The 16450-nt window shown below is 32.0% G+C and overlaps 1 protein-coding gene across 14 annotated transcripts in view; it reads right to left on the bottom strand.

Moving 5' to 3' along the window:
- Positions 1–1171: 1171 nt before the first annotated feature.
- PPIP5K2 (diphosphoinositol pentakisphosphate kinase 2) overlaps positions 1172–16450 on the bottom strand; it is a 58713-nt gene continuing 43434 nt past the window's right edge. For 3 of the 14 annotated variants that reach the window (XM_015590451.2, XM_006913266.3, XM_025047725.1), the window contains 7 exons: positions 15652–15825; positions 14270–14342; positions 12618–12737; positions 11677–11739; positions 8133–8273; positions 4738–4863; positions 1172–2903 (listed from right to left, as the gene is read on the bottom strand). In XM_015590451.2, the coding sequence (XP_015445937.1) occupies positions 2791–2903; positions 4738–4863; positions 8133–8273; positions 11677–11739; positions 12618–12737; positions 14270–14342; positions 15652–15825 (810 nt within the window). In that variant the 3' untranslated portion in view covers positions 1172–2790. Of the gene's footprint in view, positions 2904–4737; positions 4864–8132; positions 8274–10780; positions 10867–11676; positions 11740–12617; positions 12738–14269; positions 14343–15651; positions 15826–16450 lie in introns of those variants that run through there. The other 11 variants (XM_025047722.1, XM_015590454.2, XM_006913265.3 and 8 more) reach the window with 9 other exon arrangements.

Genomic DNA, 16450 nt, shown 5'->3' with positions numbered 1-16450 from the left:
GAACTGCTGGGCCACAGAAGAAAACCTGGCTCAGAATAACAAGGGCAGTCTACATTGTCCCGATAATAAGGCAAGGATAAAATGATGTAAAATCAATGAACGCTGTATTAAGCAAACTTTGATAAGCACACAAGGAAAGAGCAAGAGCTTTTACCAAAGTAGGAACACAAGACAAAAAAAATAAAATCTTTGTTCAAACTGGCATGGAACAAGGTAATAGTGGACATGTACATCTGTCAGAAGAACCTGGAGGGAAATCTAGATGACTCTGAGCAAAAGAGACTTTTCCCTTTTCTGAAGAGTTTTAATTAGATATTTATCGAAGAACTATATATTTAACTTTTATAATTGCCATCTATTCATCTTTTGTCCTATATATGTACTAAGAACACTGTCACATGTTCTCTGTCCCTTTATTGTCTTTTTTGGGCTTCCATTTCCTGCTCAAAGGAAACATAAGGAGGATGTTAAGCACACTTTTCTCCCTAACCTCAGACTGGTATAAAACCCCAAAACATTTGCTAGTAGTTGAGAACGGACTATGAGAACTCATTAGAACCAGAGCAGCAGAATCTGCTGGTGTTAGACTTTGAGGACAAATTTAGGTCTGAGTTCAGGTGTAGGGTTTTTAAGGGTGAAAAGACTGAATAATGCAATGTGAAGACTCACATCCCAGGAGAGCGGAACAGTTCCCCAAGCTGGGCTTTCTCATCTCTTACTGATTGGAGTATTAGGCTGTAAGAAGAAATATCTTCTAGTATTTGAAACAAATGAACAAAAAACACACTTTCCAAGTGTAGAATGTAAGAAACAGATGCTTCCATCAAATTTCTTGTTCTGATATAGAAAACTTTTTGTTGTTTTGAAAAATGATTCCAAGATTTTTACAAACAAGACTACTCAGTATGCAAAGCAATATTACTGAGTTTAGTAATTACAGTTAATTCAGAGTTCTTATTTATAACAATGGAAAAAGTGAGTTGTACTGAACTTTCTAAATAATTTCTAGAAAATTAATTAATATATTGTGATGTGTATAGCCAATACAATGTTGTACTTAATATAGAAGATAAGCATTGTTTAATATTAAAAGTTTTCCTCACTCTTTCTACTTTGAAAGTGAAAAGGAAAGAGATAAAGAATGGAAATAAATAATAACTTGCCATTTAAGTCATTCTGATTCTGGAAATATTTTAATTCAGTTTCACTTAAAAAATAAAAGTAGTTTCCTTACTCGTACTATGAGCACATTAACCACATTTTCACATACAGAAAGCTTAGGTACATTCAACTGTTTACAAGTCGTGTCTCCACGTAATACATTTACATTCATGTGAAGTATATGAACTTACATAATTGTATATATTTGTGACTTTCACATCTGGTACCTTTTAAAACTAACATGTAATATGTTTATTTTCTAAAAGTCAGTTCATATATGATTTAAGGTTAGGAGAGTTTCTTCTGAAGAACTTTAATAGTTGTATTCATATGAGAATTCATTAATTTTTAAACTTAAGGTTCAAATGGAAGCTTTAGCAATTTAAGTTATCTGACTGGCAACGCATGGAATTCTTATCAGGTTGTACTGTATGGATTACAGTTTAAGTCATTTCAAGTGGTATATAATTAATTATTTGTAAAGAGAAAAAAGCACCAAGGTTAACATTTTTTCACATCATAGATGAAATCACGATACAATGATCTCAATTTCCCTTCAAAATCTAATCATTTGAAAACAGTGTTTATTTCAAATGCTGACTCTTTAAGCTTTCTTAGTGAGATCAACTGATACACCAGAGATAAGGATGGAAATGATAAAAACAGGTGCTATACATAGGATCAACTAATGACAGAATTCAGATATTCTTCTCACATTGATGATTTCTATTTTTGAACTGAGTTCCTTAGATCTAAAAAGAACCATGAAAATAAGTGTTACACTTATAAGCTTGTCAACTTTATCTCTGAAAAAGAAACTCAAAGAATGCCTTTCTTGCCAATATATAAAGCAAAATTTTCCTGATAAATAAAAGCACCTCACGGTAAGGAAATATATAAAGAAAATATTTTCTACAAATTAATATACAAATATATATGCATAATGGTATAGTTATCCCAGCTGTATATGCAATATTTTAAATAACACGCAATAAAAAATTCAAAGCACAAACTGAAAAAATAACCCATATGGTAAAACTCCAGTTATTAAATATTGCAGCATATATGTAATTATAACAATTGGGGGGAAAGTTCCTAATCTAAATGGTCAATGAAACTTCTTTGGAAATATGCTTTTTAAAAATCCCTTCCCAGTATGAAATCCTGATCATCAAATTTCAACCCAAGCTACAGATTTTCACAGCCAAGAAAATCAAAGTATGCACAGAGGCTACCTCATAGATTCTTCACTAAACAGCATTACTGATGTGACATTGGTACAGGCCAGCTGGGCTTTTATGTTCCTTTTCTTTATCACAGGCACATGGTAAACATCAATAAGAACAACAGATCTTTATCGACATACTTTTTACTACTTATAAAACGCTAATAAACATTGTTTTAAACGTTTCCAGATCATTGCAAAAGTTCCTTACCTGAATATATATAAGAATGCTCTAGATTTAACGTATTTTTAAATGAATACAGAGATGTAGAAGGAGAAATATAAACTACTTACTACTTGCTTTGACAGTTTTTAGTCAAGGCTTATTACGTGTTTTTTTTTTTTTTTTGTCCTAATGAACACATGATTTTATGAGTATAAGGAGTTCCAGCTCCTGTTAAGATTCATTTCTTCTTCCCAGTGTTTTTTTTGTGTTCATGCATTTCTGTTTTGCTAGATATAGCCTTTTTCCGAGATGAGGTATTAGGAACAACTGCACTAGAAGGTCCGCTGGTAACTATAAAAAAAGAGAAAAACTATTGCTTAGATTTTCACAAGTAATCCAAGTTCAAATAATATGGCTGAATGACAAAATAATTCACTTTATGGTATAACTGTGATGTAAATGAAACATTGTAAACATTTTAATGAAGCATTTTTAACCTTTTACTTTTTAGAATTCAACACCAATACAGAAAGGTAATGTCAATGAGCTACGCTCACAAAGCAAATTTCTTTTTTTATTCAACATTCTTCATGGGAAATTTATTTCATCATTTTAACTACCATTTATTGTGCTAACAACCTGCAGATTTATACTTCTGGCCCAGGCCTTTTCCCTTACCTCAAGATCTGTATATCCTATATATCCTACTAGAAATCTCTATATAGCTATCTGACAGAAAACATAAACTTAACATGTTTAAAACTAAACTCATCATTTTCCCCATAAATATCTTTCTCCTGTATCTCCTACCTTATCACTATCTAAAAAGCTAAAAGTTTTTAAACTAGAATTATTCTTGATTTAGGACTCATCCTTCTACATCCAAACCAACATCAAGTCCTAATGTATTATCAAAAAGTTAGATTCTAAGCCAAGTCATACTTCTGGTACAGGTGGGTAAGCTCCTGTCAGACCCATCCTCCCACACATAACAAGTATTAACTCTGGATAAAGGATGAAACAACTATCTGAAGACACTGAAGAGAGAGCAAATGCAGACATATACTGGGAAAGAATCAACACTAAAACAACGTGCGATGAGTGTGTGTCCCCTCCCACCACTTTTTATTTATTTTTATTATTTTTTAAAGCTTTTGGCCTAAGTACAGGGTCCAGTCTGCACCATGTAGAATGGCTAAAACTTAGTTTTACTAGCACGAAGAACCAGACGACAACTACTGGGACAACTATAGCTGCTGAAATCTGGTGGGAAATTCCAGAGAGAGCCACCAATCTTTCTTTAAACTCTGGTCGAATTTAAGGCATGAGCAGAGTAAGCTCCAAAAAGTCCAGTTAAGGCTAAAGATGTGAAGAGACAGTTGAGCTGCTAGCCACTTCAAGGGACACAGTTTTGCAATCTGAGTTCAGCCAAGGTTAACTCTTTGCTTTAAAAAAAACCCAAACAACCCAATACTCTTTGGAAGAACATAAGAGAGATAACAGTCCAAAGTTTCTACAACATATCATTCATAATGTCTAGGATACAATCCAAAATTACTCAATACATGAAAAAACAGGAAAACATCTTTCTTCTTGGAAATGGGTAAATTGATAGAGACTAATCCTGAGATTAGCCAGATTAACTGACAAGAATTTTAAAGCAACTATTTCACTATGTTCAAGAACAAAGGAAAATATACTTACAATGAATAAAAATATAGTTAATCTCTGAAGAAAAAAATGTCTATAACTAAAGAATAAATAAGGATCTGAAATAAAAAATTCACTGGATGGGGTTAACAGCAGAATGGAAGTGACAGGTAAAAGTTAACATCAACCAGGGTTATTATCAAAAAAGGAAAAAAAAAGAAACCTTCATATAAAATCACTACAATGATACCAAGGCTAAACAGAAAAGCAAAGGAAGGCAGTCTATAAATTAGTTCAGAGAAAGATATGAGTATGAAATACATATATATATATTTTTAACAGATGTGAGGAGACAACAGAGGAAAAAATACAAATATATCAATAGGCTACAGTAACAGATTTTTAACCCTTAGGATCAAATAACTTCCTAGCATGTAATGATCCTATTTAAAAATAGATTTCATACTTAAAAAGCAAGCTGTTATTATTCCTTTTATTACTATACAGAATCCACAAATTCATATACACTTCTAACCTGGTTTGCTGCTTGCTTTAGTACTCTTTAAGGTAGCTGGTGGTGTGGGGAGTATCTTTGCAGGTGTGTATGTATTTAAAGATACTTTTCTTCTCATTACTGGACTGGCACGTGAAGCTGTAGAGGCTGAAAAAGCAAACAAACATGGTAATTCAACAATTTCCTGCCAATTCTATCTTTACATTTTAGAAAATTTCTTATGACATATTTAGTGGCCCTATGAATATACATAATAACAGGAAAACAGACAAGGCAAGCTTTGCAGAGTAAATTCGGCAAAATCATGTCTTCTATGAAAATTTCTCTCATGCTCTTAGCCAAATCGATGTTCTGTTTATATTGTAAACAGTTAGCATGCAATAGTATTCACTAAAGAAATGCCAACAATAGCAGACTTAATTTTATCCTGCCCTGATAGAAACTCAGATCTTCAGGGATGGGAAAGAGATGATGGTATAGTTTTAATTGCCTGGTAACAGAAGATAAAGGGTCCTAAACTGTTTTTCTCTCAAAAATATCAAGTAGAGGTACAGGGATAGTTCATCTGTAAACACAATGGTCTACTAAACCATCATATTTAAGAATAAACTAATCACAAGTAATTTAATAAATCAGATTGTCTTCCAATATTACCCAGCCACAATTTATCTTCATGCAAGAGAATTTTAAAGATTTTTTTTCTCTTTCTGATGAAGGTGGAGAGATTGAGAGGTGTGAAAGGAAAAGTAGAGATAATCTTAAGTATGGAGTCCTCTGGGAAAGAACAGGCCAGAGTTGGAGAGCATGAGCTTCTGAGTTCCTAAACAAAGGCGGATGAAGTGATAACAATAAAAAGATTTGCCTATTTTTGCAATTTTTGAGGAGGACCTGATAACAATTAACAGCGTGTCTCTGAAAAATCATCATGTAGACCAATTATGGCAAACGTGCTTTAGGTGGTTGACACTTACACTGAATAAATATAAATTTCATTGGCAGAAGTTCAAAGTAGTCACTAATGAAATAATATACAAGTGACAAAAAAGTTCCTAAAACATCATATAAAGCACCACATCATTACTTAGCTCTTTTCTGCTTGCATTTTTTTTTATCCTATTCTGTTAACTTCCAGCTCTAATTTATCCAATTAGTATTCCTACACCTTTCCCCCTCAATCTAACATTCTCAGTGCCCTATGATAAGCTGTTAGTTACCGTAAACAAACTTTTGGAATGACAGAGGATTAACAACGTCTTCTCTTTTGTTGTAACACCACAAAATCAATATAGTTCTATATTATGATGCTACTTTCTTGACAAGTTAGGGAACTGAGTATAAATAATGTAAATATATTGTGATTATTAAATATTAATTCTGTGGTTACATTATAAAATACAGAATTCAGATATATCTATCATAATTAGCATCCTATTTTCTTTAATATTCAAAAAGAATTAAAAAAACACATTTTAGAAGATCTGTATTTTAATCTTGCTTGACCACTAAACTAGTTAATTTCCTCAGCAGTGTCTTTCCAAGTTTTTCCTTTAAAACAGTAAACTTTCCTCAAATGAAATTTTAAATAAAATAGATCAAAACAAATAATCTGGTTGAAGCAGCCATGAAAGACATAAAGCCTATTCAGCACCAGCACCCTTCTCTTCCTCTGGACACTCCCAAAGCTCTTGAACTGCACTAACGGTATTTACTTTCTCATCTAGTTCCTTTAGTAAGTAATGGCATGACATTTTAAGAGAGCCAGAAGGATTGGGGTACAACTTGTATCCATGATATAGAGAAGAGCTAATTAGAACTGGAAAAGTAATTTAATATCCTTCATTTTATTAATATACCTCAATAACACACTCTGATGAATTAAATTCACTAACCACAGAAATGAAGCCATCATAAAATAGCACTACAGATAAACCTGCAAAGATTACTTTTGCACATATTCTACCAAAATTATCTACACTAAGTTCTTATTTACTTATTAGAATCTTTCTTTAATCTGTATATTAAAATTACAAATCCTTGCCCCGGAGAAGCAGTAAAACAAATATAAAGAGAGGTAAAAGGGTAAATAAGAATTTATTCAAGTTTTCTACTTCATTCTGAAGAGTGGTATTGTCCATTTTTTCACCTAAAGAGCATAAAAGGAGATGAACATCCTTTATTTTCCTGACTTTGACTTTATGGCTTGAAGTTATTTTATTTGGAGTGTTATCAATGATCAGAATCAGACACATTCCATATGCAAATTATGAAATATTTTAGAAAATTGACACCAAGATAACTATTACAATTAATGATGGAAAGCTGACCTCTACTACCAGAAGTAGAAGAAAAGGGAAAGGCCCCTACACTGCAGAAATGCAGGACGCACCACTTGGATAGAATACAATGTCTTCTATCAAATAATACAATGAAATCTGTCAAATAATACAATGAGGTGGCCCAGGAAAGTAAAGAGAATAACAGCAAGACATAAAAGTGGCTTTCACTCCAAACCTCCAGTTTTACTACAGATACTCTGTAGCTTTTCTAAGATTTGACTAGGACTAGCAAAGATTCTTAACTCTAAGCAGAACACTCTCTTCCCAAACTAATGCTTCCTAAACTGGAAATTCCAATATGCTAAAGGGTCTCATAGAGCTGAAAGTGACAATAGCCAGCTGACTTCTCATACCTAAAAAGTTAGCCCTGAACATTCCCCAACATGATGTCCCTCAGAACAGTGCTTCATGATGTTTAAATCTATTACCAAAAAAGGGGTTTCTCAAAAAATAAGTTCTGGAAAACTTGGGTACACAGCTTTTCTTACAGAAGAACCTTAGCTGTTTATACGTTAATGTAACTACACATCTTTAAAGGAATGTAGAATATAATATAGTTTCCAAAACTTACTTAGCCATAAACCCCCTTTTCTCACACACACAAATTAATCTCTTCATAATATTTTCTGAAGAACACATTTTGAAAAACTCTTGTCTTAATTTTCTATTTTAAGATCTCTTCATGAATCAATGTGACTACTTACCAAAAGTGAGGTGATGGCCATATGTGCATGTGTGGGTTAATGTAGACTGATATTTTGTAATTTTTAAAACATTTATTATAAAATGACATACAATAGGAATCTGAAAAAAGACCGTGACTCCATGACTTTACATTGTGCTGTTGACTTCAACTGCTGAGTCTTAGATTTTTTTTTTCCTTTTTGTAATAAAAAGATTTTTGGGAGATGTCAAGAAAAGTGGTACATTGCATATTAAACCAAAGAATTCCAAATAATGTTCCTTTACACCCCTTTCCTAAAATTCTATTTGATACTTGAGTTTGTGTTTTTATAATTCTTTTAATATTCAGATAATATCTACTTCCCCCAAATCAAATAATAATAATAATTTTCCTACAAATTTCAGGGGTCTTCTGTGGAACTTCACTTGATGGAGAAGCAATGGAAGCAAGAAATTCATCCACCTGCTTTAAAGACAGGGCATTGTGAAGAGTTTCTAGAGGACAAATAGATGGCACCATAGAATACAATTCAAACCCTGGAAAACAAAAACAAAAATAAAAGTTGGATATTGAAAAATCATTAATTAAAAAGGAAGAAGACCATTTCTTAGAACTGGATATAGTTTAGGTATTTTCCATCTATCACATGCAAACACACAAGATCTCTGAAGTCATGATACCAGATGCTATGCAGTATGGGGTTGGAACAAGATGTGACAAAGAATTCATTTTAAATGTAATCACATGGTACAAGCATGCACACAATTTCATTCTATATTTTCGTAAAAATAAAAAAATAATACTTAGAGAAGAGGACCTAGAGGAAAAAATACAATTTTTCAGTTTTTTACTTTTAAAATTCAGGTCTATTTGATAGGTGAATAAGCTGATGCCATGATGTATCCCTGATGCCAGGATGCTAAAGGAAACTTCTTATTGAAAAATAATTATGTAATTACTTGTGAAGAGTGATTTTATGTACTTTTCTGGTTTTACCAAGGCCAACAATACTCTCTAGTGTGACCCTAAAAGAACATTCATTCATTAATGCCAAAATTAAAATTCCCAAACATATTCACCTACCTTTATTGAATTAACACAATAACTCTATTGTTGGAAATTGCTAGCTACGTAAAATTAGGCCGAGTAAAAAGCAATACAAAATACATACATGTTTGCATTCAACAGTGGCACAGAAACACAAAAATTTCATGAAAAGAAAAAAACATGCAGATATGTATTAATACCATCAGCGAAACAAAAGCACTTAAATATAGTTTTTTTAAAAAAACAAATATAAGTTATTTACTTTTTATAAAAATGGCTTGTTTATTTAAATTTTCTTCAAATGAATGGCTTTTAAAATTGCTTTAATATACAACTAAAATAAGTCTTTCTGCATCTGCTCTTTAAAAAATCGGAATTTATTTTCCTCCAAAAATATTTTTAATATTTCAAGTTTCATAAGAAGTCTAATATTATTAATTAAAAAGTAAAAATTAAATTCAGCTAGACTGCAAAACTGCTTCAATAGGCATGTGCTCATTTTAAAATTGACATATTATTTAATTTTGAGAGGAAATAGTGACCCAAGAACTGCTAAATTCTTAGCTGTAATAGAAAAACTTTGGTTAAAAGAGAATCTAATCTTCCTAAGAAAATAACCAAAGGATTTACAAAACTGATATGTTTAATTATCAAGTGCAAACCAAAGCATGACAGAACACTACATATACTTAAAAAAAACAAAACAATCCCCAAAACAACTATAATACTATAATAGCAGCTAAAGCACCTAAGTTAAGCACTAAAGAAATTAGGCTTATACAAGTATTACATTTTTTTAAAGTACAAGATTCATGCAAATAAGCGCAAACCCTTTCTTTGCAATATACTAAAATTAATAACGTGTTTTGTTTTATCCTTTCCTCAGAATGTTTTTAAGTCTTTGTAACAACTATTTTCTTGCATTTGTGTGCTAGACTATAAGACGCAAAAGACGATGTAATTGAGTTCCTTGGGACTGCATTTTTTTCCATTTATCTTCAGTAAATACTTCCTTTAATGCACAATGAAAGGGTTAGCGCAGCAATTTAAAAAGCCACCCTGCTGTCATGTTTAGAAGCTATAAAAACATACCACTGGAGCCTAGAAATTCCACAGAGGAAACGGACCAGCACCTATAGAGGTGTAGGTGTTCTGCACAGAGGCCCAGAAAATAAGGTAAAGCACTGTCAGAAGATACTTGTTTCACCATGTTCCTTGAACTAAAGATGAAGGGAGGGGTAAGTCCATGATATGTGTTAAGATGGAATAACATAAAAGTTAGGGAAAATAAAAAGTGAAAGAGTCAAATGACAATTCATAGGACAGATAAGATTACACAGTATAAAAAAAATAAAATAAGACCCAAAAGAAATATTTCATGAGTTGAAAGGAATGCATTTTATAAGCATTAAGTTTCATAATGTTTAGAAAATGCACATTTCTTAAAAGCTTAAACCAAAGAAACGTAAATTTATTCCATTTCGGTTAAATTTAAGGTTTTTTTTTTAAAGCTTCAGTAAACATAGATTTCTCCTATATAAAACTTGCAATATGGCTATAAACACAAAAGCATTCTTCATGAAAACTACAGTCAGTCTTAAACCTGCAATGTCTCTTCTTAGAATTTTGTGACTTCTGTTTTCCTTGTGACTTCGGTTCTTATGTATGCAGGTTCTAGAAGCTACAGCTATACTAAATAAGGACATTTTCCTCCAAAAAGTAGCATTTAAACAGCTACAATGGATGGAAAGCCCGATAAGCTTTAAGGCTAAATTTTCACTTGTTGAGGATGAGATCTTACTCCATCTTCAAGAAGTATTAGTGTATTGTTATTTAGGTGTGCTGTTAAAGGATCCAAAAGGGAGAGAATGACTAAAAACTTAGTTTCACAGAAGTTTTTGAAAAACCTGACTTAAGTTTTTGAAAGACTTATTTGCAGTTAAAAGGAAAAAAGTTCCAGAAATAAAAATACCTTTATTTTGGATAACAGCAAAAACCTGTATGTTTTCTTTTAAATTCTTTGATCTTGAATTATTTCAATATGATCAGTAAATACTCCTTCTTGCCCCACAAGAACAAGCTCTGTGTAAGAAAGCCATAATTGTGCAACAATTTAGTTAACATATAATGGCCATAAGACACTTTTCTGTTCAGCCTCAAAAACTGCATTTAATTGAATTGGCTTTCTAGATTTTTAGCTGAGTCTTATTTCCATAAGAAGTTCTCTAAATTATAACAAAAAACAGCGATACCGAAGGGAACTGGTTGCTGGATAACAGCAAACTTATTACTATACGAATATAAAGTGAATGCTGCATGAAATTTTCAGAGTTCTCCAGACCAAGTCAGGTTTTGCTTTAGACAAGAAGCAAAAGAAAGATGATACTACACAGTAAAATCTGTATCCCCTGGTTCCCAAGAACTTGTCAAAGACACATCTCACTTGGGTATTTGACAAGTATGGCTCTCCATTTTTGTTAAATAGCTCAATAAAACAACAATGTGGTCAGGAAAAAAATTAGGAACAAAAAACATTAAAATTATTAAGAATTAAGAAGAAAATAAATACTGTTAATTGTATTTTTAAAATTTGTGTACACTGATCACTTGAGAAATTAGAAGAAATTTTCAGGTGCTAATTTAGTATTAAAACTCATCATCAATGTGTTCATTTAAAATTTTGATGAGTACTGTTAAATTATTGTGCAAATTACAGCTGAAAAAGGGATCTACACAGTATCAATACTTTGGGTGAAATAAGCTGGAACTGTATGCCAATTGAAATTAAGGATGGATAAACGAATGATACTGTATACTTCAAATTTTGAAATAAAAGAAAAATAAAAAAGGATGAAGCAGGGGAGTATCTGTTAAAATAAAAACAAAACGTACCATTGGTTGGGTGTCGAGCAAATGAGATAGAAAACCTTTTAACAGCAGAACCGCGTGTGGCGTCTGAGAAAGAGAAAAACAGGTACCTGAAATTCATAACAGCTACCAAAAAGACACTTAAAAAAGGGGAAAAAAACAAATATATAAGGAGGTTAGTAGTAGGTGACATGCAGAAGGGACAATGAGAAAGAGTAACAAGCCAAATACTGGTTAAAAGAAGTAAAATGGCTTGATGATAGAGGCAAAGTATTTAATGAAATATACAAAAGAAAGAAAAGCAAGATGAGCTGGCAATTCTGATAAATCTGTGTTTTACTGACTAAAGTAAATTTGTGGATACATGAGAAAAAGTTTTAAATAAAGCTAATCCTGAAAAGGCTAATAAACACTCCTATTAACGAAAGGGATAAGCTTCCACAAGCCTCAAAAAACATTCTGAATTTTAAACCTTAAGGTATATTAACAATAGTGAGAGAATCTTCTCAATTAGAGATCCCCAAATAGTGTCATCCTATGTTTATTTTTATAAAAATATGGCCAATATGATATTTTTGTCTATTTATAAACATTCTATTTTATTTAGATCAGTATCAGTAAGTAAACTAAAGGTTAACAATGAACAAAGTTTAAAAGAGCAAAGATTTATTTTTTATAATATGGCTTATCAACTATCTAAAAGAAGAATACACATGATACAGTTTTAAGTTTCACATTTCAACAAACTACTCATTGAACAAGTATTGTAAGTCTAACTACAATTAACTGATGAAACATGGATCCAAGCTGTGGATAACAGAGTATTGATAGTCATTTAGGGAAATGGTGCTAGGATTCCACTTGATTCAGTCAGTGGACTGAGGCTTGCCTTTGAGAAATACTGTATGCTCATGGGTGTGTGCATGGGTGTAGGTTTGAATCTGTGTATGCATGTGTGCACATACCATCTATGCAGCCAGAAGAGGTCAGCTTTTTACGATGAGTACGAGCATAATCCTGTAGGTTAGGTGCGCTTGAAGAACCCCCGAGTACCGAGGTGCTAAACAGGCCCGCACAGTGAGACCCTGATGGGAGTTAGAGAAAATACATACAACAACGGGTGCTCTTCCATTCATAATGGGAATTCATGCAGCATGCAATAACATGGCTCTTACACATATTTGGCAGTGCCTTGAACAAGCTCACAAGTCACTTATAATGTCAACTTTAATACAATCAACTACTACTATTTATCATATGTACAAATGAGAGCATTTAACACTGGACAAAATGTTGTCTTTGAGGAAAATAATATACCAACATGATAATTAAATATACATATTAAAAGTATTAAAAACACTACAATCAAAATTAATTTAGGATAAGGGATTATGTCAATCAATTTGTATGAGCAGGCCATATGAAAAACCTCTCCTATCACAAATAAGTCATATTAAATCAATACTTTTGAATGTATGACTGCAAATAATCTTTTCTGATGCCCCTGAATTAAAAGTTATCAATATATGTTTGAAAAAAAGCAAATCAAAGCTTATCTGTGAGAAGACCAGCTGAAAACAATTCCTTTTAGGTCATCCAAGCCTAAATCAGTTTAAATTCTAATATTTAAAGGGCTTAAAATCTTATAAGATCCCAATGAAACACATTATTAGCAAATAAAACACAGCCAGTATAAATTGATGCTTAATTTGTAGCAAAAGTCTTTACACTCAAGCAAAACTTTTACCACTGGGTAAGAATTAAATAATTTTCTAATACATTATGATACATAAAAGAAGGATTATATATATAATTTCTGGCAAGATACTATTGTGGAAATACTAAAAGCTATAAACATTAGCTATATATAATTAACTAAAAAAAAGATCTTCAGGTAGGTAGGCATCAACAGACAGATCACATACTTAGTATAGAGATCACAGTACATAGTTGAAACTTAATTTAGTTATGCTTTTATTAAACCTATTTACACAACTGTTTACAAAAAATAATATGCTATAATCTCATACAGCTTATCAACAATGAGCTTAAAACCAAATAAGTTTAGAAAGGTCTTTTTCAATGTTGCTTTGCTACAGTGTTAGCCAAGAACCAATTATATTCTATAGGTCAATGAGTAACACTGCCAGTGTGCATTAGTTTTGCTTTGGTTTTCCTTAAGAGATGTTCAAAAGAAAAATTAATATATCCGGATTGGGTCTGAAACACTTCCCACTTAAAATTTTTTAATCAGAAAAGTAGAAAGTTCTTATTGATATGAAATAGCACATTTTCATCTTTATTAACAGGGAAAAATGAACTTTCCTCAATTGAAACATGTTGAGATTTTAACTTATAGATTACAAGATTAAAAACTAGCACTGACAATTGGACTAAGTAATTTATGTTATGGGTGTTCAAAAGGGTTACAAAACAAAATTAAAGGCTATTTCTTGTTCATTCTATTGTATATTTTGAGTTGTACAACTCAACATTTCTGAATTAGTATATGTTAAACAAAAATTAAAGCATAGCATTTGGTCATGCTTTCACCACTGAAGGGTTTTATGTGTGTGAGTTTAAGAAGGTTTGGAATATAATTTTTTAGACCACATACCTACAGTAGGGTTCTGCTTCTGCTCCACAAGAGTTCTTGGTGTTCGCAGGTAATTAGTATTTTCAGATACAACCTACACATGGAAAGCAGTATAAATGAGGTAAAACAGTAAAATAAATTTAGAAGTCCATACTTCATTTGTAGCCTGTTCCAGACAGACAAAGGTTAATAAGCTGTATGACAAATATTAGTAGAAATACATAAAACATGAAAGATCATGCAAGATCCCCTTCTGAAGGGAGTCCATTTCATATGAGGTCCTTGCAATGAATTGGTACGAAGCAGGCACTCAGAATGAAATACCATGTATGAAGCAAGACAGATGAAAAGAAACAATAGATTGATATAATTTCACTTTCTCTTAAAGAAGCCAAATGCCCACTCTTAAACAGCTCCTGTATTTGAAGGGGGAAAAAACAATCACAAACAAAAGAAAAGACAGACAGAGACTGTTGAGGTCACCATACAATTACTTATCCATGCACAGGCTTTATCAGAGTAACCTTTAAAAATTCACAGCCTTAATGGATACCATAATCCCTTTTCCCATAATCAAAAGCATTATATTTCCAAAAGGAAATTGCTGAAATTCTTCGAAAAGTCATGTGTAACAGCAGACCTTTCATTGTAAAAACAAACAAACAAAAAAACCCAAAACAAACAAACAAACAAAAACAAATCCCCCCCCAAATCCATAGTATTTTAAGTTTCCAAATGTCATCACAGAAAGTCTTTTTGAAGTCATTTTATTTGACTCATATTGTTGATGGGCACATAGACATTGCCCCCTCTTATCTTAAAAAGAGCATGAAAATATACAACTGAAAAAAAAACAAAACATACATTGTATGTATCCCTTAAATTATATACTTCCAGATAATGGAATAAGAGAGAGAAAATGATCAGTATTAGATGTATCCTGCTAATTAACACAGGGCCATTTAAATTTTGATATTTAAAAAAAAGTACACATTCTTAGCAAATTCCAAATGGAATCTAATTTTTCAATTATGGGGGAAAAAGTTATTTTCTTACCATCAAATCGTGTAATTTTGTTTCTCAATGTTTTAAAGGACAACTAAGTCAAAGGAAGATTTCTTTCCTTTTTAAAGAATTTTACAAACAAATTAAAAAGTACCAGGAGAGTAAAATTTATTAATTTTAAACCCTCCCAGTAAAAATGATAAACACATGCAAATGTAAGTGGTTTCCTTCCTTCAAATATTATCAGATATCACAAGCATTTTTAAATGAACTCAAAATTTAAAAACAGAAGGATTTACTCTGATGTAAAATATAAGGGATTAGATGTCCTCAAAGACAGCTGTTTGTTGCTCTGAATGCGGGGAGGAAAAATGTTTAATGAAGTAAAGTTTAAAAACCTGTTGCCATGAGCCAAAAATACTGGATGTGAAAGCCAATGATTTGGGGGAGACAGGGGAAGAAGTGATTTGTTCCCCTGATCTGCGTCTTCGACGCCCAGTACCCACACCACTGGTATAATGCAGCCAGGTACCAGTACCCTCTGGGCTAGACACACTCAGGGGGCTCTCTTCCTGGAAGTGAGAAAGGGGGGGGGGGGAAAAAAAAATAAAAAAAAAAGCAGAGCATGCAAAGTTAGATACAACAGAGCCAATGATCAGAAAGAAAAAAAAATACAGTTTGTTCTCATTCGTTTATCAATTTTTTTAAAAAACTATTAAACAGTAATTTGGGAGCCAAATATTTCAATATTTGTGAAACTGATAAGAATGACATAAGCCTAATTGTATGATAACCATTATGAGAATTATTTTATTATCTTAAATATACAAGGTATATTTCTACTGCTTAATAGTTGTCTCCTTCTTAAAACTGGAGAGATTTTAACAATTTTGTATCTTAGCATTTTATTTTAGCAATTTGAAAGTATTCTGCTTAATTTTAGATATTCAAGAAAATTTGTGCTATATTGGGTAAAGTGTTCAACTCAAAGCAGAAAAGAACCATGCAAAGGGTTAAAGAGATTTCAATGTATATAATGTAGAAAAGAAAATCTGTCTGCCAGATACTAAAAAAAGAATTAACTGTAAGATGGATTCAAATTGCACTTGTTTACACTTTCAAGCTATCTATTTATTTACACTCTCCAAAGATTATTTACAGAGTTCAGTAGACAAAACATGCAGCAAACATTCTCAA

This window comes from Pteropus alecto, unplaced genomic scaffold, assembly GCF_000325575.1.
Source record: "Pteropus alecto unplaced genomic scaffold, ASM32557v1 scaffold20, whole genome shotgun sequence".
Lineage (NCBI taxonomy): Eukaryota > Metazoa > Chordata > Mammalia > Chiroptera > Pteropodidae > Pteropus > Pteropus alecto.
This window is presented reverse-complemented; position numbering and strand designations above follow the sequence as displayed.